The sequence below is a fragment of the Salpingoeca rosetta genome, assembly GCF_000188695.1.
Source record: "Salpingoeca rosetta unplaced genomic scaffold supercont1.9, whole genome shotgun sequence".
In the NCBI taxonomy this organism is placed as follows: domain Eukaryota; class Choanoflagellata; order Craspedida; family Salpingoecidae; genus Salpingoeca; species Salpingoeca rosetta.
Genome location: NW_004754925.1, coordinates 864,946 through 884,945, shown reverse-complemented (window position 1 = coordinate 884,945; position 20,000 = coordinate 864,946). Strand labels below are relative to the sequence as shown.

At 55.1% G+C, this 20,000-nt stretch overlaps 3 protein-coding genes across 3 annotated transcripts in view; 1 reads left to right on the top strand and 2 right to left on the bottom strand.

Annotated features, from left to right (window-relative positions):
* Window positions 1-4,155, top strand: part of PTSG_04099 (uncharacterized protein) — a 4,818-nt gene extending 663 nt beyond the window's left edge. The window contains exons 1-11 of the mRNA XM_004994939.1: window positions 1-320; window positions 523-675; window positions 857-1,050; window positions 1,444-1,566; window positions 1,976-2,059; window positions 2,269-2,394; window positions 2,638-2,740; window positions 3,002-3,050; window positions 3,260-3,321; window positions 3,538-3,651; window positions 3,883-4,155. The exon at window positions 1-320 is cut by the window's left edge and continues 663 nt beyond it. Coding sequence (XP_004994996.1) covers window positions 1-320; window positions 523-675; window positions 857-1,050; window positions 1,444-1,566; window positions 1,976-2,059; window positions 2,269-2,394; window positions 2,638-2,740; window positions 3,002-3,050; window positions 3,260-3,321; window positions 3,538-3,651; window positions 3,883-4,131 — 1,577 coding nt within the window. The 3' untranslated portion in view covers window positions 4,132-4,155. The remainder of the gene's footprint in view (window positions 321-522; window positions 676-856; window positions 1,051-1,443; window positions 1,567-1,975; window positions 2,060-2,268; window positions 2,395-2,637; window positions 2,741-3,001; window positions 3,051-3,259; window positions 3,322-3,537; window positions 3,652-3,882) is intronic.
* Window positions 4,156-4,358: 203 nt separating this feature from the next.
* On the bottom strand, window positions 4,359-7,949 carry PTSG_12127 (uncharacterized protein). The gene is made up of 5 exons (XM_004994938.1): window positions 7,531-7,949; window positions 7,112-7,273; window positions 6,700-6,878; window positions 6,362-6,515; window positions 4,359-6,119 (listed from the first exon to the last, which is right to left on the bottom strand). The coding sequence occupies exons 1-5, from the start codon at window positions 7,625-7,627 to the stop codon at window positions 5,116-5,118; spliced, it is 1,596 nt and encodes a 531-aa protein (XP_004994995.1). The 5' UTR covers window positions 7,628-7,949; the 3' UTR covers window positions 4,359-5,115.
* Window positions 7,950-9,322: 1,373 nt separating this feature from the next.
* PTSG_04098 (uncharacterized protein) overlaps window positions 9,323-20,000 on the bottom strand; it is a 12,446-nt gene continuing 1,768 nt past the window's right edge. Inside the window, exons 6-33 of the mRNA XM_004994937.1 lie at window positions 19,435-19,570; window positions 18,981-19,190; window positions 18,613-18,705; window positions 18,366-18,437; window positions 17,649-18,176; window positions 17,304-17,412; window positions 16,791-17,000; window positions 16,494-16,607; window positions 16,055-16,179; window positions 15,790-15,858; window positions 15,448-15,564; window positions 14,982-15,221; window positions 14,567-14,748; window positions 14,173-14,356; window positions 13,828-13,974; window positions 13,452-13,569; window positions 13,154-13,258; window positions 12,688-12,905; window positions 12,409-12,498; window positions 12,104-12,172; window positions 11,812-11,858; window positions 11,549-11,642; window positions 11,276-11,389; window positions 11,011-11,100; window positions 10,531-10,743; window positions 10,028-10,159; window positions 9,768-9,849; window positions 9,323-9,619 (exon numbers count right to left, since the gene is read on the bottom strand). Of these exons, the coding sequence (XP_004994994.1) occupies window positions 9,570-9,619; window positions 9,768-9,849; window positions 10,028-10,159; window positions 10,531-10,743; window positions 11,011-11,100; window positions 11,276-11,389; window positions 11,549-11,642; window positions 11,812-11,858; window positions 12,104-12,172; window positions 12,409-12,498; window positions 12,688-12,905; window positions 13,154-13,258; window positions 13,452-13,569; window positions 13,828-13,974; window positions 14,173-14,356; window positions 14,567-14,748; window positions 14,982-15,221; window positions 15,448-15,564; window positions 15,790-15,858; window positions 16,055-16,179; window positions 16,494-16,607; window positions 16,791-17,000; window positions 17,304-17,412; window positions 17,649-18,176; window positions 18,366-18,437; window positions 18,613-18,705; window positions 18,981-19,190; window positions 19,435-19,570 (3,958 nt within the window). The 3' untranslated portion in view covers window positions 9,323-9,569. The remainder of the gene's footprint in view (window positions 9,620-9,767; window positions 9,850-10,027; window positions 10,160-10,530; window positions 10,744-11,010; window positions 11,101-11,275; window positions 11,390-11,548; window positions 11,643-11,811; window positions 11,859-12,103; window positions 12,173-12,408; window positions 12,499-12,687; window positions 12,906-13,153; window positions 13,259-13,451; window positions 13,570-13,827; window positions 13,975-14,172; window positions 14,357-14,566; window positions 14,749-14,981; window positions 15,222-15,447; window positions 15,565-15,789; window positions 15,859-16,054; window positions 16,180-16,493; window positions 16,608-16,790; window positions 17,001-17,303; window positions 17,413-17,648; window positions 18,177-18,365; window positions 18,438-18,612; window positions 18,706-18,980; window positions 19,191-19,434; window positions 19,571-20,000) is intronic.

Sequence of the window (20,000 nt, the reverse complement as noted above, 5' to 3'; positions counted from 1 at the left end):
CTGACGGTGCCGCAGCAAAGCGGAAGCGCCATCGCAAGCGCGACGCTGACGTGCCCGGTAAGCTGCAGCAGGCGCTGGGCAAGTCCAAACAGGGCAGCAACAGCAATGACGCTGGCGGGCCCGATGACAAGGAGCTCTCGCCAGAGCAGGTGCGCAAATTGGAGGAGGAAAGCATGAAGAAGAACGCCTTCAACGAATACCGAAGCAGCAAGCTCTCTCTCCACCGCGATATTCCAGACTCACGCAACCCTCTCTGTCGTCAACAAGAGCATCCAAGGGACCTTCCACAGGCAACCGTCATCATTTGCTTCGTCAACGAGGTGTGTGTGCGTGTGTGTGTGTGTGTGTATGTGTGTATGTGTGTGTGTGTGGTACTTGTTGCTGGTGCAAGCTCAGGACGAGTGTCACCAACGTACAGTACAGTCCATCTTGTGAACCGGTGCACTGATTTGCTCACGCACGTATCATCAACTCACACGCCCACATTAACGTTGTGTTCGCGCATGATTGTTCCGCGTGTAGGCATGGTCAACGCTGCTGCGAACAGTGTGGTCTGTCCTTGACCGCACACCGCCGCACCTCTTGAAGGAGATTCTCCTCGTTGATGATGCCAGCGACCAGGAGCACTTGCTTGATAAGCTCGAAGTTGAAGTCCGCGACAACCTCCCAGACAAGGTCTGCAATGTGCACACACAGACACACACACACTCACTCACTCACAGACACACACACACACACTCTCTCTCTCTTTTTCTCAGCTCATTCGTGCACACACACACACACACACAATCTCTCTTGCCCTCATCCACACATGCGCACACGCATGCATGCATACCCGGCTGCTTCCCACCTGCAGGTGAAGCTGGTGCGGTCGCCGAAGCGGCTCGGTCTCATCCGCGCGCGCGTGCTGGGCGCCGAACACGCCACTGCCGACTATATGGTGTTCCTGGACAGCCACTGCGAGGCAAACCTGGGCTGGCTGGAGCCCCTGCTGGCGTGGATGGCCAAGGACAAGACACGTGTCGTCTGCCCAACCATCGACCGTATCAGGTGTGCACTCTCATACACAACAATGCGCACTTCTACAATGCAGGCGCGTATTTGTCCTCCAAACAATGCCACGCCACATGTTCACACCTTCACACACACACACACACACTCACTCACTCACTCACTCACTCACTCGCTCACACACTCACTCACTCACTCACTCACACACACACTCATACACTCATACACTCACTCACTCACTCACTCACTCACACACTCACTCACACACTCACTCACTCACTCACTCACTCACTCACTCACTCACACACTCACTCACACACTCACTCACTCACTTACCTACTCTCTCACTCACTTACCTACTCTCTCACTCACATGCACGCCCCTTGTACCCACAACTCCATGTACGCGGCCGCCGTTGCTGCTGCCCACCAGTGCGCAGACGATGGATTATGTCGGTGGTGGTGCGAGCTCGCGCGGAACGTTTCACTGGACCCTCGACTTCACGTGGGAATACGCAGTCAGGCAACACGGCGAGACGCCAGCAGACCCAATTAAGTGCGTTGCGCTTGTTGCGGTTGTCCTTTGGTGGAGGGGTGGAGGGGGTGTCTTGGTGTGGTGCTGCCATGTGTTGCTGCTGCTGGTTGGGGGGGGGGGCGTGCACTCAAGACGCATACATACCCATCACCATCCCAAAGCTCATCCGCACTCCATCGCTCCTCCTTCACACCTAACCAATCCACCAATGCAACCAACCAAACACACAAACAAACCAACCAACCAACCAATCAACCAACCAAACACACAACCAACCAAACAAACAAACAACCAACCAACAAACAAACAAACAACCAACCTACCAACCAACCAAACAAACAAACAAACAACCAACCAACCAACCAACCAACCAACCAACCAAACACAAACAAACGACCACCCTGTCCCATCCATTCGCCAATGCATTCAGGTCACCGACGATGGCCGGCGGGCTGTTTGGCATCAACCGCGACTACTTCTACGAGCTGGGCACCTACGATATGGGCATGGACGGGTAGGGTGCTCGTTGCTTGCATGCACGCTCGTTTGAGATTGTTCTGGAGCATGTACGTCACAGATGCAAGCCACCGACACTCACGTGTGTCTGAATTGTTCTGTGTGGACTGCGTGGTGTGCGTGCGTGCGTGTGTATGCTATGTGTATGTGTTTGTGGACTGCGCTGTTCATGTGTGTGTGTGTGCGCGCGCGTATGTGTTTGTGCAGGTGGGGTGGAGAAAACCTTGAGATGTCGTTCCGCATCTGGCAGTGCGGCGGGAGTCTCCACATCATCCCCTGCTCCCGCGTCGGCCACATCTTCAGAGACTGGCACCCATACGCCATCCCAAACAGGTGTGTGTGTGTGTGTGTGTGTGTGTGTGTGTGTGTGTGTGTGTGTGTGTGTGCATATGGACACGCGCTCATGATAGGCGCGACATTTGAAGTGCACTTCAGCAGCGCGACGTGTCGTGCGTATTGATGGGTGAATTTAACCTGCCGGACTCACGCTTCCATGAGCAATGTGTATGCGTGCGTGTGTATGTGTGTGTATGTGTGTGTATGTGTGCCTCTGTGTGTGATGTGATGCACCATTAGCACGGTGAACGAGACGTTTCTGAAGAATTCCATCCGCCTTGCCGAAGTGTGGATGGACGAATACAAAGACATTTTCTACGATATCAAGCCCTCCGCGCGCTCGGTACTCGTTCCTCCCATTTGTGCTTACGAGTGTGTGGTTGTTCAAATGCATGTGTGTGTGTGTTTCATTCTGCTTCACCTTGCATTTCCTGTTGTCAATACGCCCCTGCCCGGTTCCTGCCGTGCTGCCGCTGCGCTCAGTGCTCGCCCCAGCACCACCAATCATCCTCTCACCTCACCTCTCTCGCTCTCTCTTTCTCCCCCCTCTCTGTCTCTCTCGCACACACACATATACACATACACACACACATATTTGCGCCAGGTTGACTTTGGAGACGTGAGCGAACGCAAGGCTCTGCGTGAAAAGCTTGGTGCGCGTCATCATGATGGTCTTGCGTGGGTGTTGTTTGTACAACACGGCTGCGATGCAGACGATAACCTCGACACACACACACACACACACACACACACACACACACACACACACACACACACACACACACACACACACACACACACAGGCACGCACGCAGCACTGACTTTTGCTCACATCCACCATGTATTTCGCCATCTGTTGCAGGCTGCAAGTCCTTCAAGTGGTACCTTGACAACGTTGTGCCCGGCAAGCTCATTCCAAACAGCGTAAGAAGCGCATGTTGGTATTTGAATGACCTGTGTCTGCATGTGTAGGTGTATCTTGGGTCTCAGAGGGACTGCAGTGCATGCCTTCAGCATGTTCAAATAAATTTAACTGAAGCATGTGCGTCCACACACACACTCACACACGCACTCGCACACACTCACACACGCACTCGCACACACTCTCGCACACATTCACACTTGTTCACGATTGCACAGGATGTGGTGCTGCATAAGGGTCAGGTTCGCAATTCGCTCAACATCTGCATGGACAAAGGCGCTGGCTCGCTGGCGTACCCGTGCCACACCCCGGGCGTTCATTCCACCAGCCAGGTGCGCAGAGATTACGCGGAGAGGAGGGAACTTAAGTTGAGGGGCGAAGACGGGATGTGAATGAATGCAGTGCGCAGGTGTTGTTGTCGCAACAGCGCAAGCGCATACTCTCTTGTCACACTCATACTCGCACGCGTGCCCGCACACACACACACACACACACACACACACACACACACACACACACACACACACACACACACACACACACACACACACGCACCAAATCAGGCGTTTTGGCTGACAGTGTACAAGGAGGTGCGGCACGTGTGGGACCTGTGCCTGACGTCACACGACAACAAGCGCGTGATGCTGAGCACGTGTGGACCAAACAGCCGAAAGTGGGAGTACGACCACGCTGCGCGCACACTCAAATTTGGCGGCAAGTGTCTCTCTGGGACGGCCTCTGCCATGACGCTGGAGCCCTGTGACGGCTCGGCGGCACAGCAGTTCCAGTTCACAGACAAGATGACTGCATAGCGTGTGTGTGTGTGTGTGTGTGTGTGTGTGTGTGTGTCTGTCTGTCTGTCTGTGTGTGTGTGTCTGTGTGCCCCTTGTCTGCATGTGTCTTCACTGTGTAGGTCAGCAACGAATTGGCAGTTGTTACATTTTACATTCCACAACACGCAATCGTCGTCTTCTTCCCCGCCCCCTCCGGCCGTTGCCCTGCTTTGCTGCCCCCCCCCCCCTTTGGTTGTTGTGCTTGCTCTTGAAACAACTGAAGGGTTTATTGAAACCGCAAACGAACAAACAAAGCGAAACAAACATAAAGGGGCAAGAAAGAAACAAGTCACTTTGCAGCGTCAATAAGAAGCAATCAAGCAAAAACACAAACCCAACAACACACCGTTGGAAAGGAAACAGTAGCACACGCCAAAAGAGTAAAACAGACCCGGGGTGCACGACCAGCCAGGCAAAGAACTCGCGCGTACTTGCGCAAATCAGCGGAGGGGGGGGGGGGGAAGAAAGAAGAAGGAAGAAAGAAAAATGAAACAAAAGAGCGGGCATGAATGATTGCCTCCCTTGTCGCGCACATGTGCAGAGACACAAGGACGGCTGCGAGGAAAACACAAGGGGCAGTAGCAATGGGACCATTGAAAACGGCGTTACATTACAAAAATCACAGCAAACAGACGCTGCTTTCACAAGCAGGGCTTCGATACCGACAAGAGAAACAAAGATGGGCTATGACGCAAAAATTGAATTCACGGACACACAACACTGACACAAGAGAGGGGAACGCGTGCGCACGCACGCACGCACGCACGCACACACAACACAACACAAAGGGATGCGGTTACACAACCGACACAATCAACACAATCGAGTTGCGTCATGTCACATCACATCACATCACATCAACCACAACACGGCACCGGGCGTGCGAAAAGCGCACAACTTGAGAAGAATTGCCCATACACGGGTATGGGGAGAGGCGGTGCCTTCCAGTGTGGAACAGCCATGTTACTGCTGCTGTTGTGGCTGCGGCTGCTGCTGCTGTTGCTCTTGTTGCTGCTGAGGTTGCTGTTGTGGCTGCTGTTGCTGCGGCTGCTGCATCTGCTGGTGTGCGCTGCTGACGGGCGGGTTGTGGACCATGGCGTACTGGTGCTGCTGGTGCTGCTGCATCTGTTGCTGGTGCATTTGCTGCTGGTGCTGCTGCTGCATCTGCTGGTGCTGTGGGTGCTGCTGGTGGTGGTGCGGCATCTGCATGTGCGGGTGCCCCTGGAACTGGCCCTGCTGCCCTTGCTGGCCCTGCTGCTGGCCCTGCTGCGGCTGGCCCTGCCCCTGCTGTGGGTGCTGTGGCGGCGGGTGCTGCGGGTGCTGCGGGTGGTGGCCCTGCTGGTGCGGCTGCGGGTGCTGGAGGTGGGCCATGGACATGGGCGGCATGTGGTGCATGCCGGGCATCTGCTGCATGTGGATGGGCTGCGGGATGCCCTGGTGCAGGTTGGGCATGGTGACCATGTTCATCATCTTGGCGGCCTTGGCCGGGTTCTCGTCCGGCATTGGGTGGCCCATGGCCTTCATCGCAGGAAGGTGCTGCGGCATGGACACGGGCACGGGGTGGTGCGGGTGCTGGTGCGGGTGCGGGTGTGGGTGGGCGTGCGGGTGCTGGGCGCGGTCCTGGTCGTCAACAACAACACCGACGTACTGCTGCTCCGGCGGGCCGTGGGAGCCGTCCGTGGTGGCGGCGCTGATGGGCTGGTCGTGCGTGCCAACCTGCGAGGCGAGCGGCTCAGAGAGGGACGCGTGCGGCTCAAGGGGCTCGTTGGGGACGGTGAAGATGCACTTCTGGCACAGCTTGAGGTTCTTCTTGGCCTTGTTGATGCGGTCCTTGATCTGACGGTCCGTCTTGAAGCTCTTGTGCCACTGCACCAGCGACTGGCGCACGCGGTGCCACGTCACAGCCTCCTTCGTGCCCGTCTTCTCAATCGAGTCCGTGATGCTCTTGTCGTTCGTCACATCGAGGTCTGACACACACACGCACACGCGCGCGCGCACACACACACACACAGCAACAGGGTGGGCGGTGAAGTGTCATCGCACACGTGGTGAGCTTGATTGAGCGCAGGACGACACAATGCTTGGGCGGAGGAACAAACAAACAAACAAACAAACAAGAAGAGCGGTGTGCAAAGTGGAACAAGCAGCAGACGTGCAAGTTGCTGGGTGCGGCTGACTCAACGGATGGATGCGATTGATTGGCTCTCACCTTGGGGGAGCACGGTGCCGTCCTCGCAGTGGAAGGCGATGGCCTGGCCATGGGCCGTGGGGACGCAGCAGTTGAAGGCAAAGGTGTGCACCTGGTTGCCGAGGCGCAAGCCAATAAAGGCCTGGTAGTCGTTCACCTCGCACTCGCGACGAATCTGCAACAGGCGTTAAGATGGAATAAAGGAAGAAAGGAAGAAAGGAAGAGGAAAGAATTGGTGAGGGAGGGATGCAGCAGCAGGAGGGGAGAAGGAGGAGATAGGCAGAGGACGGGCGCGCGACTACGCAATAAGGGGCAGGCGCAGGGCTCCAATGACACGTGGCACACGGGCAATGACGTACGTCGCTGAGGAGACGGCGGATGCGGCGGTTGGCGTTGTAGCGGGCTTGGGCATGGCTTCCACCAGCCATGCGGCTGTGGGAAGCAGCCGATGGGTTGTTCTTGGTGCAGTCGCGGCAGAGGCCGGCCTTCATGGCTTGCTGCCACGTGCGCTTGCCGCACGAGAAGCACTTGGCAATGCCTGCACATGGTGCACATGCAACGGAGCGACATCATGAAATGAGCTTTGTAGCTTGGGAAAACGATTGCACATCTTGGCCATACACATACATCATTCGAAGAGGGATGGAGCGCCCAACGCAGACCAGGACGCGAAGCAAGCACAGCTACAACGGTGCACACCACACACACTCTCTCTGAACAGCCACAGCCACCCACCCACACCTACCCACATACACACACAGAAGCACGTACTTGCAGCACGGAGACAGGGGCGACACTCCGTGTCACCACAGGGAAGGGGCATGTCCGTGTGGGCGAGCAGCTGCTGCTGGTAAGCGCTGTCGTTGAGCTTCTTGATGCCCCGGCACTTGCCGCTGGCGCCAGCAATCTGGCGAGCGCGTTCCATCGTGCGAACTGACAACAGAAGCGGGGGGGGGAAGGAACAAAAAGACATTGAACATGTCAGAAGCATAAGACACGCACAGAAGGGCCACGTGAGACCAGAAAAGCGTGCATATATCTACATGTGTGTGTGTTACTTCACACGCGCTTCCTCACACCTCACGCCTCACACCCACACAGGCAATGCCGTTACTATTTCGACACAAACATTTGCATGTTGACCGTTGCACACACACACACACACGCACACGCACACAAAGAAAGCGTACCTGCGACGGAGGGGTGATCGCCGCTGTTCTCATCGTTGCCGGTGGTCTCGTCAATGTAGACGAAGGCGTTCAAGGTGCGTTGAGGGTTGCGAGACATGGTTGGTTGCTTGGCTGATTGGAGTGTTTTGGAGTGTTGGCGATGGCGGGGTGCAGGAGGGTGAGCAGTGATGTCTTGATTTGGGTGACAGACGTGGGGAGCTGTGGTTGGTGGCGCTGTTTTGCCTTTTTGCGCGGCTGTTCTCGTTGATGCTATCCAACAAGAAAAATATGAACAACGGCCGAGGGAGAATGGGTGGCGGCGAAGAAACGGAGGCAACAAGAAGCAACAAGAAGCAAGCAAGCGCAAAGCGAAAGCGAAGCGAAGACGGCTGGCGAAAAAGCGCACGGAAGAGAGTTGGAGGAAGACCAGGCGAAAAAAAGGCACAACCAAGCGCTGAGGCGAGCGGTTCAGGCGTGGTCTGGCGGTGGTGGGAGAAATATCGTGGCAACGCCACACAAAAATCGAATCCATGTGGAAAATCATATGAAGTCATAACAGAATCTGCGAACGTTCGCCGTTATCCGTGATATTTTTCGGGAGATATGCCAGAACAATCTACATGCGACATGCGACATGCAAAAATATAGACCCACGTGGCGTGTGCTTGTGCTCCTCGCTTCTGTGCATGTGCTTCTCTCCTTATTCATTTCTCCTCCCGATAGATATCACATCAGCAAGGTACGCTCCGTGTGCACCAGTGCCGCCATCATCATCATCATCATCATCATCATCATCATCATCATCGTCTCTTGTCTTTCGTCTTGTGTTTCTTTCTGTTTGTTTGTTGGCGATGATGTATTCACTTCATTTGTACTCTGAGAATCGACCACGCGTGTATTGCCGCCGTTTTGGTGTGCTGCGCACCGGTCACTTTTCTCGTGATGAGACATCGTCTTTATTAGTCATAGTTACTCTGAAGCCAACGCTCTCTGTTGCACGTGTGTTGTGTTTACTTGTGTGTTCGTTGCGGTTCAGTGTGCGTTCGTGTGTGCGAACATGCTTCTCTCGTTGTCCATGACCCATCCTTGTGCAGGGCGCACATCATCATGCATCTCTTCTCATCTCGCCGCTCTTGTGCTGTCACGACTGCTCCCCTGTCTCTTGTCGCAGGCCCCCCATCAACATGGACTTCAACAACCATGCTACACTCGGACCGTGACCACTGCCGCTGCACTGGCCTGTGCTGACAAGACAACGGCTTCCCGGGCCCTTGTACTCGCTTCCCTCTCTCTTCCTTTCCCTTGTCTCCTTATGATTCAACCTCGACCACACCCATGGTGATTGAGGCTTTATTTCCTTTCACTTCTCGCACTTCTCGTGAGCGTGCAACCCTTTTCCTATGTTTCGATCTTCCCTTCTCTGTGCTGTGATGTGTGTGTGTGATGTGTACGTGCAACACGGCTGGCGAATGATGTCTTTGTAGACTAGAGTCACTGAAAGCTTTGGTCAACGAACCACTGCATGACTGAGAATTTTTTGCTCAATCGCTGACGCCTCCGTGTTAACGCACATGCATAGTCACACACACTGCACGCACAATCAATCCACACCTGTTGCTCGCTCGACTGCGCTGTGTGGATGCTTTTCCTGCGCTACACAACACATGGTGTTGGTGGCCCAATTTTAGTTATTGATGTGTGTTCGTGTGTGTCCTCTTTCGATTCAACGCGCATGCGTGCCCTTGTTGCCGTGCGCTATATCTTTCTTTAACCGTTGATTGAACAACGCTTTGTGACAGCGCGCGCGTGTGGTATTGAAACGTTTTTCCGTGGCACAATACACTATGTATGCCGACATGGCCGTTGTTTGCTGGTCTTTCAATCAAGTACACAAGCACAACATGATTCAAATCATCATCAAAGACATGGCAAGAACTAACAGCATAGAGGAAGAATGTCTATTAACACAAATGCATGCACTGTTTGTGGAATGTGTACAGCAAAGCTTGTGGCAGGCCACCGTGAACAAAGACAGGGGAGTGTAGGTGGGTGTGTGTCAATCAAGCCTCTTCTTCGTCTTCTTCCTCCACCATGATGAGCTGATGCGTGCCTGTGGGGTTGGCAAAGGAGAGGGAGGGGGTGATGTGTTTGTGGAGGATTGAGTGGGGTGGAGTGGAGACACGAATGCAAAATGGAACACACACACACACACACACACACACACACACACACACACACACACACACACACACACCTACCTTGCTTGCCGTTGTCGTAGAACTGGCGCTGGTACTGGTCGTCCTTCACGTGGCCAAGAAAGTCCAAGGGCTTGGAAAGCTCCTGCGCCACACATGCAAACAAATGCGCGCACACACATACACACACATACACACACACATACACACACATGCCAAAATGTTGTCGTTGTGTGAGCACCATATCGCAAACTGCAAGAAACAGGAAGCGACACGGATCGAGCACAAGCCCACGCAACTGCATTCCAACAGCAACCCCGTACCTTTGCGCCCTGCAAGTGGTGGCTCCACCCGTGGAAGATGGACGTAAACTCAAACGGCTCGCCACCCTTGATCAGCGTCTGAATGTCCTCCACGCTCGCGTTTCGCTGGGGCGGCAACTGTCGCACATACTCCTGTGTGTTGGTGACAATAGGATTAGGGGGCCGGATAGGGAGACGGGGTGGTGGGGGAAGGGAGGGTGGAAAGACAGGCGCGTGAGTCCGTGTTGCAGTGCAGGCGAAGATGCGAATCTGTGGCACTACGCACTCGCACGTACGAACCCACACGCTTTCAGCACGAACATGCAATGGAATGCACAAGAAACAAGTAAACAGACACACAGACACAGACACACACGCACACACATACAGACACACACGGACACACAGACACACACAGACACACACGAACACAAACACAGACAGACACACAAACACAGACAGACACACAAACACAGACAGACACACACACACAGAGACGCACACGCTGAGGACATGGGATGCACCTGCACGCTGGCTGTGGCGAGCTTGATCAGCACGTCCGATGCAAAGGGGCCAATCCACAAGTACACCGTGCCGTGCGTGTCGACAATTGCTGCATCCTCATCCATGAGATCGTCCTGGCAGAACCAGTCCGAACGCTCCTCGACCCTGAAGAAGCCGTCCCGGTTCGTGCACGCCCAGAACCGCGCGGCGTCAATCCGCGGGCCATCCCGCACCTGCGCAGTGGTCAAAGATGGGTGGTGGGTGTGTGTGGGGGGGGGGGAGTTAATGGTGTTGAATGCGTGCAACAGTATCAGACAATGTTGTGTTACGAGTATGTGAGTGAGTGAGTGAGAGAGAGAGAGAGAGTGTGTGTGTGTGTGTGTGTGGATGCACGGTAAGACAAGCGGCGAACAAGCAGCACGACCATGACACAACCACACAAAGCATGCACACGCGCACAAGTGTGTACGGGCATTCGTGGTGCCATACAAACGACGCACCGTCTCCGGCAGTTTGGATACACCGAGGGCAGAGAGGAAGAAGTGCTCAGGCTCATGGCCCTGTGCAATGACTTGCTTCGAGAATTGCGCCTGCACAGATGCACCACCACCAGCACACAAGGTCCCGAATGACACAAGTTGAGCATGAAGCAGTTGCTTCAACGCACAGCATCACTTGTTCCAGGACACACACACACACACACACACACACACACACACATTCACAACCACAGAGAAACAGCCGCCGCCCAAGTCCTCAGCGTACCCCCCAGATGGAGTGCTGGCCAAGCTCTTGCGCAGCGTCGAGCAGCGTCTTGCTCGCCTCGTCGCCGTGCCACACATACAGGATGCCACGGTCGTCCGCACCCTCAAACGGAACCTGAGGCGTATGTGTGTGTGTGTGTGTTTGTGTGTGTGTGTGCATGTCACAAACACTGACGAAAGTAGTGACATGAGCACACGCACACATACACGCACACACACACACGCATACACATACACACAAACAAATACACATCTTCCTGCGTGCAAAGCGCACCTGCAAGAGGTAGCAGTCTCTGCAGCAGATGAGGCCCGTGTTCAGCCGCTCCTGGACGGCTTTGGTGAATACTGTCGGCTTCCACTCGTGCACCCTGATACGCGAGCAGGCACAAACAACAAGCGTCAGCATGTGACAGCAGAGCACAGGAGAAGTGAGCGGTGATGCGTGTGGCGGCGGTAGTGGGAGCAGAGAGCCATGCAAGCTGGGATGGTGTTGTGAGCAGGGACGCAATGGTGCAGAAGGGCGTGTGGGTTTCACACCTGAACAGCCGCGGCGTCTTGTCTTCGAGGGCCTGATCATATGTACCCTGCACGCACACACACACACACACACACACATACACACACACACACCACAAGTTGGAAGAGGTGAGCCGCAACGGTACCAGAGAGGGGGGGGTGGATAGTATGGATAGAGACAGATGGGTTCATGCATGCAACACGCACACGCGCTCACACAAGCACACGCACACACGCACACACACATACACACACGCACGCATACACAAGCACACGCATGCGCATATACACACTGCGCTGGCTGGACACGGACCTCGTGGATGACCATTCCGCGGTCAAAGAGCGCCATGAAGTCGAGCGACTCGCGGTGCTGGAACTCGCGCTGGGAACGACGCACACACAGATACACGTACACATTCAGACACACGTACGCGCACGCACATACACACACGCACACACGTCGAGGCAGACCAAACATTCGTGTCAGAGAGAAGGTGTTGGCGTGGCGCATGCTTGGTCGTGCGTGAACGTGTTTGTGCAGTGATATACCCCATACAACCGCATGAGCAATGCCGTTTGCAGAATCAAGCAACACCACCACCAGTGCAGCGCACAAACCTGCACGCGGAGCTGGCAGCGGTACTTCTTCTGCACCAGCGCCTCAATGCGCTCCAGGCTGCCGCCAAACCGGAACTGCAACCACGCCATCTGGGCCACGAATACATACATACAGGTGAGTGCGTGAGTGTGCGTTCGCATGCATCGTCGCATATGCGTGGAAAAAAAACAAGCGGCCACTCAGCACGTTTGGTCTCCAAACACAGCAAAGGCGAAACACAGCACAACCACGCGATGACAAAACCACACACACACACACACACACGTGTGCACATGAACCTTGGAGACGTCGCGTCCTTGCCAGAAGTAGGCGACACATTGCAGCTCTTCCTCGCCCTCAAACTCATCATCATCTTCATCATCATCGTCATCGTCGTTTTCATCACCACCATCACCACCACCATCAGCGTCTTCACTGCGGCTGCCACCGCGACTGCCACTGCGCTGCTTCGAGCGTCCACTGGCTGATGACTCATCACCGCCTTCCTTCTCGTCGCCTGAGAAGCAAGCAGCGGACGCGGGGGATGGTGATGACAACAGTTGTGCGTGTGTGTGTGTGTGTGTGTGTACGTGCGTGCGTGTGAGAGTAGAGTGAGACACAGGACTTCAACTGCACTGTGCACGCGGTTGTGATGATTGAGATAATGGAACAGCACACACGCATACACGCACACGCGCATACACGCACATACACACGCGTACACGTAGACGCGCAAATGTGGTGGTGCTGCTGCTGTGCACGTACTCGCTGATCCTGGGACGGGCCGCCACTGGGAGCAGAGGTAGATGTAGCATTCGCCCGAGAAGAAGTGGCCAACACGCGACTTGTCAAGCACCTTAAAGTGCCCGCCTGATAGTTTGCAGGATAATGTGTGTGGTGGATGGAGACGTGAGGTGATGTGATGTGCTCCCAGGCAAAGGGGCAACACTACAAATGAAATGGCACTACCGTTGACCAGATTGTACCAGTTTGCAAGCACACACGAGACCACATACACACACAACACACAACACAACACACACACACACACACATGCGCCGACCTTTCAGCACGAATGCCTCCATGTTGTCGAGATCCGCCCAGAAGTTGTTCTCAAACGCCCGTGCATCCTCCTCCGGCATTGGCAGCGGCGGCGGCGTGAACAGATCGCCAACATCAACCTGACACCCGAGACACCACACCGCGCGCACACCCACGCACACCCACATACGCGCGCGCACATGTGTGTATGTGAGGGTGATAAAGAGGGTGGGGGGGCGAGCAAGGGCAGTGCAGAAATGCAACCAGGAAAGTGCTGTTAAGCCACTTGACCCAACCACGAAATGCAATCATTTTGCACACGTCCACAACAACACACGCACATATGCACATGAGCAACCGCGTATCAATTCAAACACCCACGCACTGCACCCACGCACGTGTGTTGCGTCAAAGAGGTTGAATTGGGAGGTGTTGAGGAGCTTTGCGAGCGGTGAAACGGTGAGCTGTTCCGGAAGGACATTCAGCATTCGCTGCTGGTCCGCCGGCAGCGTCGACTTGAGCGCGCGCCGCAGCACATTCGCCTCCTGTGCACATGGTGTATGAGTGTGGGTGAGTGGGTGAGTGGGTGAGTGGGTGAGTGGGTGAGTGGGTGAGTGGGTGAGTGAGTGTGTGTGTGTAGCAATTATCGTCATCATCCTTCTGAGCAGTCTTCGCCAACGGCAGCAGCAGCAGATGCAACGACACGAGCGCCATCACCGTCACCATCATCACCGTCAACGCACCACTTGGATAACGTCCTTTGCGCGGTGGTCAATCTTCAACACGTCATCCCAGCCCTCAAACTTGCTCTTGAACACTTGCGGCTCCGTGCCCTCCGTCACGGTGCTCAGCAGGAAGAAATCGGGTCGCGGCAGCACTTTCTGCAGCTCCAGTGCAACGCGCGCAGCAGCAGCACGCACAAGCCGGCTGCCAACGTGGTGATGGTGTGTGTGTGTGTGTGTGTGTGTGTGTGTGTGTGTGTGTGTGTGTGTGTGTGTGTGTGTGTGTGTGTGTGTGTGTGTGTGTGAAAGAGGGTAGGTGGGTTTGATTTCACGCTACAGTTGCAACAGAGCATAAAGCAACGATGCACGAAGGTACGCACACACCAACGCGCCAATCGAAACTCTCACAACTCACCTTGATCTGTGACCGATCCAGATGTACATGTCTGCCCAGTGGTCGATGATGTAAACGCCCGTGCTTGCAAGCATGGCGCGGGAAATGGCTCTGCCTGCAGGCACAACCTGCGGCAACTCAAGGAAGCCGTCGCCCATGTGCATCTCGTGCAGCTTGATGGTCGGGATCATGGCCTGAAGCGCCTGCGAATGTGGTGACAGTCATGATGGTGGTGGCATCGTGGTTGTAAGGGTATGCATGATGACATGTTGGAGGGGGCGGCTGCATCTTGCGGCAATTGTGCAGCATCATTCATGGCAGCGGGCAATTGCCGTCATCCGCAGACAAGCAAACACGTGGTACACGGCCGCACAGACAGCAACAACAGCTGCTCGTGCATTCATTCCATCATCAGGGGTGACGGTGTAAGTCGCACCTCAACATCAGCGTCTACGCGGTCAATCTTGGTTGTGTCGTCGTCACCAAAGATGTCAAGAAACTCGTCAGTCTCACTCCCCTGCTGCACCACGACCACCTTCATGGTCGTGCCCTTTGTGGCCTTCTCACAGAACAAGCACGCCTTGCGCTGTGTCACAAGGCCTGTTCCTTTGCCAACCCAAAGCCAGATGGTCTTCATCTCGTCCTCGTCCACAACATACACGTTGCCTTTGCGCAGCTATGCAAGCAGGGGGGTGTAAAGCAGGAAAGGAGTGAGGTGGGGGATGTAAGTGAGCGATGACAATTGCAGGGGTTGAGAGATGAAAACGGCAACCAACACCACGACGTGTCCATTCGACGAAGCACACACGAAGTTTAGATCACACACACAACAAACACACACACAACACAACACACAAACAACACGCATTCAGCACACACACACACACATCATAGAGACGCACCTGCTTCTTCTCTGTGGGCACGGCGTATGCGGTGAGAGAGACTTTCCCCTTCAAGTGATACATGCGCGTTGGCCGCACCACTTCTTCGGTCGTGTAGAACCCAGACTCCGTTCCACCCTGTGTGTGTGTGTGTGTGTGTGTGTGTGTGTGTGTGTGTGTGTGTGTGTGTGTGTGTGTGTGTGTGTGTGTGTGAATGGGCCACACGAGTCATTGGCAACAAGGCGCAACGTCGCAGCCACCGCCGCCATCAACAGCAACACCATCACCATCACCACCATCAACAACATCATCACCACCATCAACAACAACATCATCAGCACCATGAACACCGATCCAGCGTACTTCGATGTAGTTGATCTTGTTGCCAAAGAGCAGCAAAAACTCCCGGCTTTCATCCTCTTGCTCTTCGCGCTGTGATGATGCAGGTGTCGAATTGGAAGAGAATGGTTGTGATCAGTCACGATGTGCGAAACACACGCACACAAAACCACAAACGCACACGCATATTCACACACACACACACAAACACAGACAAACGCGCGCGCACGCACACACGCACGCACGCACACGCGACTGCACTACGGCGCGTGATGGCATCGCTGCACACCTGGCAGAGGTCGTCGACGTGGAGATATGCGCGCAGATTGACGGCGTTGATGGCGGCGCTCGCTTGTTTGTCGAGGGATGACTTGGACCCGATCCAGAAGTACACCGTGTGCACAATGTCTTGCACTGCAGCAGCACCACCACCATAACCAGCGCAACGGACGAGAGAGTGTGAGTGAGTGAGTGAGTGAGTGGCGTGTGTGAGTGAGTGTGTGAGTGAGTGAGTGAGTGAGTGAGCGAGAGAGTGTGTATGTATGTGTGTGTGTGTGAGGTTGATGTCACAACATGGTGAATGAGGCCGCGAAACAACAACCATTGGCGCAAGCAAACACGAATGAACTTAAACTCGCGTGTGTAGGAGGTCAGATACACGTGCAAGGACACGCGCTGATATCAACTCACACACACATGCACATGCACATGCACATGCACGCTCACACCTTCGTTTTCCTTTGCATCAAGGACAATGTAGCAGTCTGCTTCATAGAATGTGCCGTGATCCAACTCGTTCACAAGCGCAGGCGCAAAGTCCTCAATGCGCCAAATCTTGGTGCCTACATACACAAAGGAAAGCCACAGGAAGGTCGTAGCAACACGCACGCGCGCGCCCGCGACAACAACAAGAAGGTCAAGCGTGAGATCCACTACCACGAACGCCACACACACACACACACACACACACACACACACAAAATACACCCTCGTAAACACGCGCACACACAAACGGCATCCCTGACCGAGAAAGTCGTCAAAGTCGTCTCCAAAGAGCGTTTTGCCGTCCACTTTGGGGTTCTTGATCATTTTCTTCCACGTTTTCGGTTTCCGTGGACTTGCACCGACACTGGACTTGAGGTCCCCTTTGCCGGCCTGCCCTTCCTGTCCTTCCTGGACCTCTTGTGGCTCATCGCCCGCGTCAGTCGCTGTCGTGCTTTGGGCAGCAGCCGAGTCTGCGCATGTGCGTGACAACGTGACAACGTAGCAACACCACGCAAGGAGGTGCAAGGAGGACGTGCGGGTGAACCAAGCAAAGTGCGTGACATGAACAGATGGAAATCGGGGCACAACGCACACGCAACAAACAAAACACATGAGCCAGCATGACAGAGCACTATGCAACGCTGTCAAGCCACCCAGCGCACAACAATCACGCAACACGACATCGCCCAGCACAGCAACACGACCGCCACAATAACAGTACCCTCCCCACCCCTGCCGCCCACAGCACATGTGTGAAGACACTGCGGCATCACCTTGAAACGAATCGAGCAGCTCTGGCGTCTCGTTTGCGTATTTTGTGCTGTCTGTGTCGGTGAGGCCACGCAGAATGTTCTCTGCCTGCTTGCGCTGAGACACATCCACCTTTGATTGGTTGGCCCATGGACGTGCGGAAGTGTGTGTGTGTGTTGTGTGTGTTGTGTGTGCGTGAGCAAAGAAACGCAGACCGCACGCAGAGCAAGCTGTATCGTTCAGACAATGCCAGCGCACACACACATACGCACACGCACACACACACACACACACACATGCACACGCACACATGCACACACACCCTCTCCTTCGTCCCCCCCCCATCTTTACTCTCTCCGCAGCCGCACCTTGACGCGTGTTGGCACGCGCGCCTCTGCATGTGTGACGCTGTCATCGCCACCACGCTCGTCCCTCAGGCCCGGGCCCTCCAGCGCGTGGATGTGTCCGCGCTGGTGACTGCTCGACTTGATGGCCATTGACCCCGACGTTCGTCGGGCAGCAGCAGCAGCGCGCCCCATGTCAACCCCATAGCACGACGGCGACCGCGGTGGGCAGGGCCTTGTGGTGGCGCTGGTGCTTCTGCTCTCTGTTGCCATCTGCACGCCATCACGTGTGTCTGCGGCAGCAGTTGCGGGCGCATCTGTTGCGTGTGCTGATGCTGATGCTGATGCTGCTGCTGCTGTGCCAGTGCCATGCCTTCTGACATGTGCGCGCGTGCCGTGTGCCGCCCCTGGGATGTCGAGAAGGCGTTTTGGCGGGAGAGAGGGGTTGCCCGGGTTGCTGCGGGCCGAGAAGCGACCGCCGGCAGCGAGCGCAGGCAGATGGTGCAGGGCCACAGGCAGTTGCGTGATGGCATTGCTGTCAAGACACAGATCCTGGCAACAACGGTGGGAGACCGCAAGATGGCGTGACGTGGTGTGATGGTGTGATGGCGTGGTGGTGAGGTAAAGACGACGTGGTTGCGGGATGGCATGGGAGCAGAGCTGGCGCAAGAGGCGAACATGAACTACACACAAAACAGCACCACGCACATGTGCGCTGTTGCACGTGTTCCACATGTATACCTTGAGGTGTTGAAGTGTGCACAGTGCATGGGGAACATCTGTGATGCGATTGCGGGCAAGACGCAGCACCTCCTGCCATGATGATAGTAATGATAGTGGTGATAGTGGTGGGGAGTGTGTGCGCAGTGAGTGAGTGAGTGAGTGAGTGAGTGAACCACGAGGTGCGTGAACATCTATCCATGATATGGTGTGGCGCAGCCTGCAGACAAACACTGCGCTGCAAGCACCCATGTGACACGTGTCAGACCAGGTTGGCGAGGGCTTCAACTTCGTCAGGAATGGCCACAATATTGTTGCCGTTGGCGTACACGCGCACAAGCGATGTTACGCCGCACACGGGCTGTGATAGCAACGAACAACGTGAGGCGAGGTGCAAAGGGCGTGCAATCACTGTTGTGGGGGGGGGGCTGTCAACACTGACAACAGGAGAGGTGCAAGAAGAATGGACACACAAATACACATACACGCGCACGCACGCACGCACACGCACACGCACACGCACACGCACACGCACACGCACACGCACACGCACACGCACACGCACACGCATGCATGGGTATATTCAAGGGTGCCTGTTCGCATAACACGCACGATCAAACACAACAGGAGCCACACCTTCAGGTCTCGGAGTGCGTTGCGAGAGACGTTTAGAATGCGCAGTGACTGCAGGTCCTTGATGGAGCCTGGAATGCGCACAATCTGGTTGTCACTAAGATTCACTTCGCGAAGGTTTGGAAGGAGCGTGAGCACCTCAGGAAATTCTGCAAATTCGTTCTCGGCCAAATCAATCTCCTCCAAGCAGATGCACTCCGCAAGCTCCGGTGGCTGAGGGGCATTGGCAGTGGCAGCGGTGGCGGTTGTATATTATGCGAGAAGGGTGGTGTGAAGCGAGGTGAGAGAACATGGTTATCGCAAACAGAAAGCACACACGCCCACACACACACACACACACACACACACACACACACACACACACACACACACACACACACACACACACACACACACACACATACACACACACACACACACACACACAATCATCCTCTCCTCCTCTCCGCCATCAGACCAGGGTAGCGGCGCGGCGAGCTGTGCCCCGGAGGACGATGCGTACGAGATGCTCCAGCGCCGACACCGCCCGCAGCGCCCCGGCCGTGTTCGCCAACGGGTTTCCGGACAACAGCAGCGTGCGCAGGTTTGCAAGGCTGCAGACGCACACACACACACACACACACACATGTGCAGAGTAGTGATGGTGGGGGTGTTGAAACGGCAATGGTGGTATGTCAGGCGTGGCGGTGATGGTGCAATTGAGACGAACCACGTGTGTGAGTAGCATGAACGGGGATTTGCGCACACTCACGAAAGCACGCACACACGCACACACACACACACACACGAAAGCACGCACACACACGCACACACACACGCACACACGAGAGCACGCACACACACACACACACACACACACACACACACACACACACACACAGTGATTTTTTTTTTCTTTTTTTTTACTTCTTTTAAAACTGGGAGAGAATGGTGAGAGAGGGGTGGAGATTGATTTAAGGAGATCACTGTGGTCTATCTTGTATAAAAGACGCGAAAAAGGCCTTACACTTGTTTGGCTCTGAT

What these genes read in the sequence shown, in the direction of transcription:
- PTSG_12127 (XM_004994938.1), bottom strand. Translation starts at nt 7,627, where the DNA reads ATGTCTCGCAACCCTCAACGCACCTTGAACGCCTTCGTCTACATTGAC. An exon ending in TCCGCCGTCTCCTCAGCGAC is followed by an intron (nt 6,516 to 6,699) that starts GTACGTCATTGC and finishes CGCCTGTTGCAG; the next exon opens with ATTCGTCGCGAGTGCGAGGT. An exon ending in CGGCACCGTGCTCCCCCAAG is followed by an intron (nt 6,120 to 6,361) that starts GTGAGAGCCAAT and finishes TGTGTGTGTCAG; the next exon opens with ACCTCGATGTGACGAACGAC.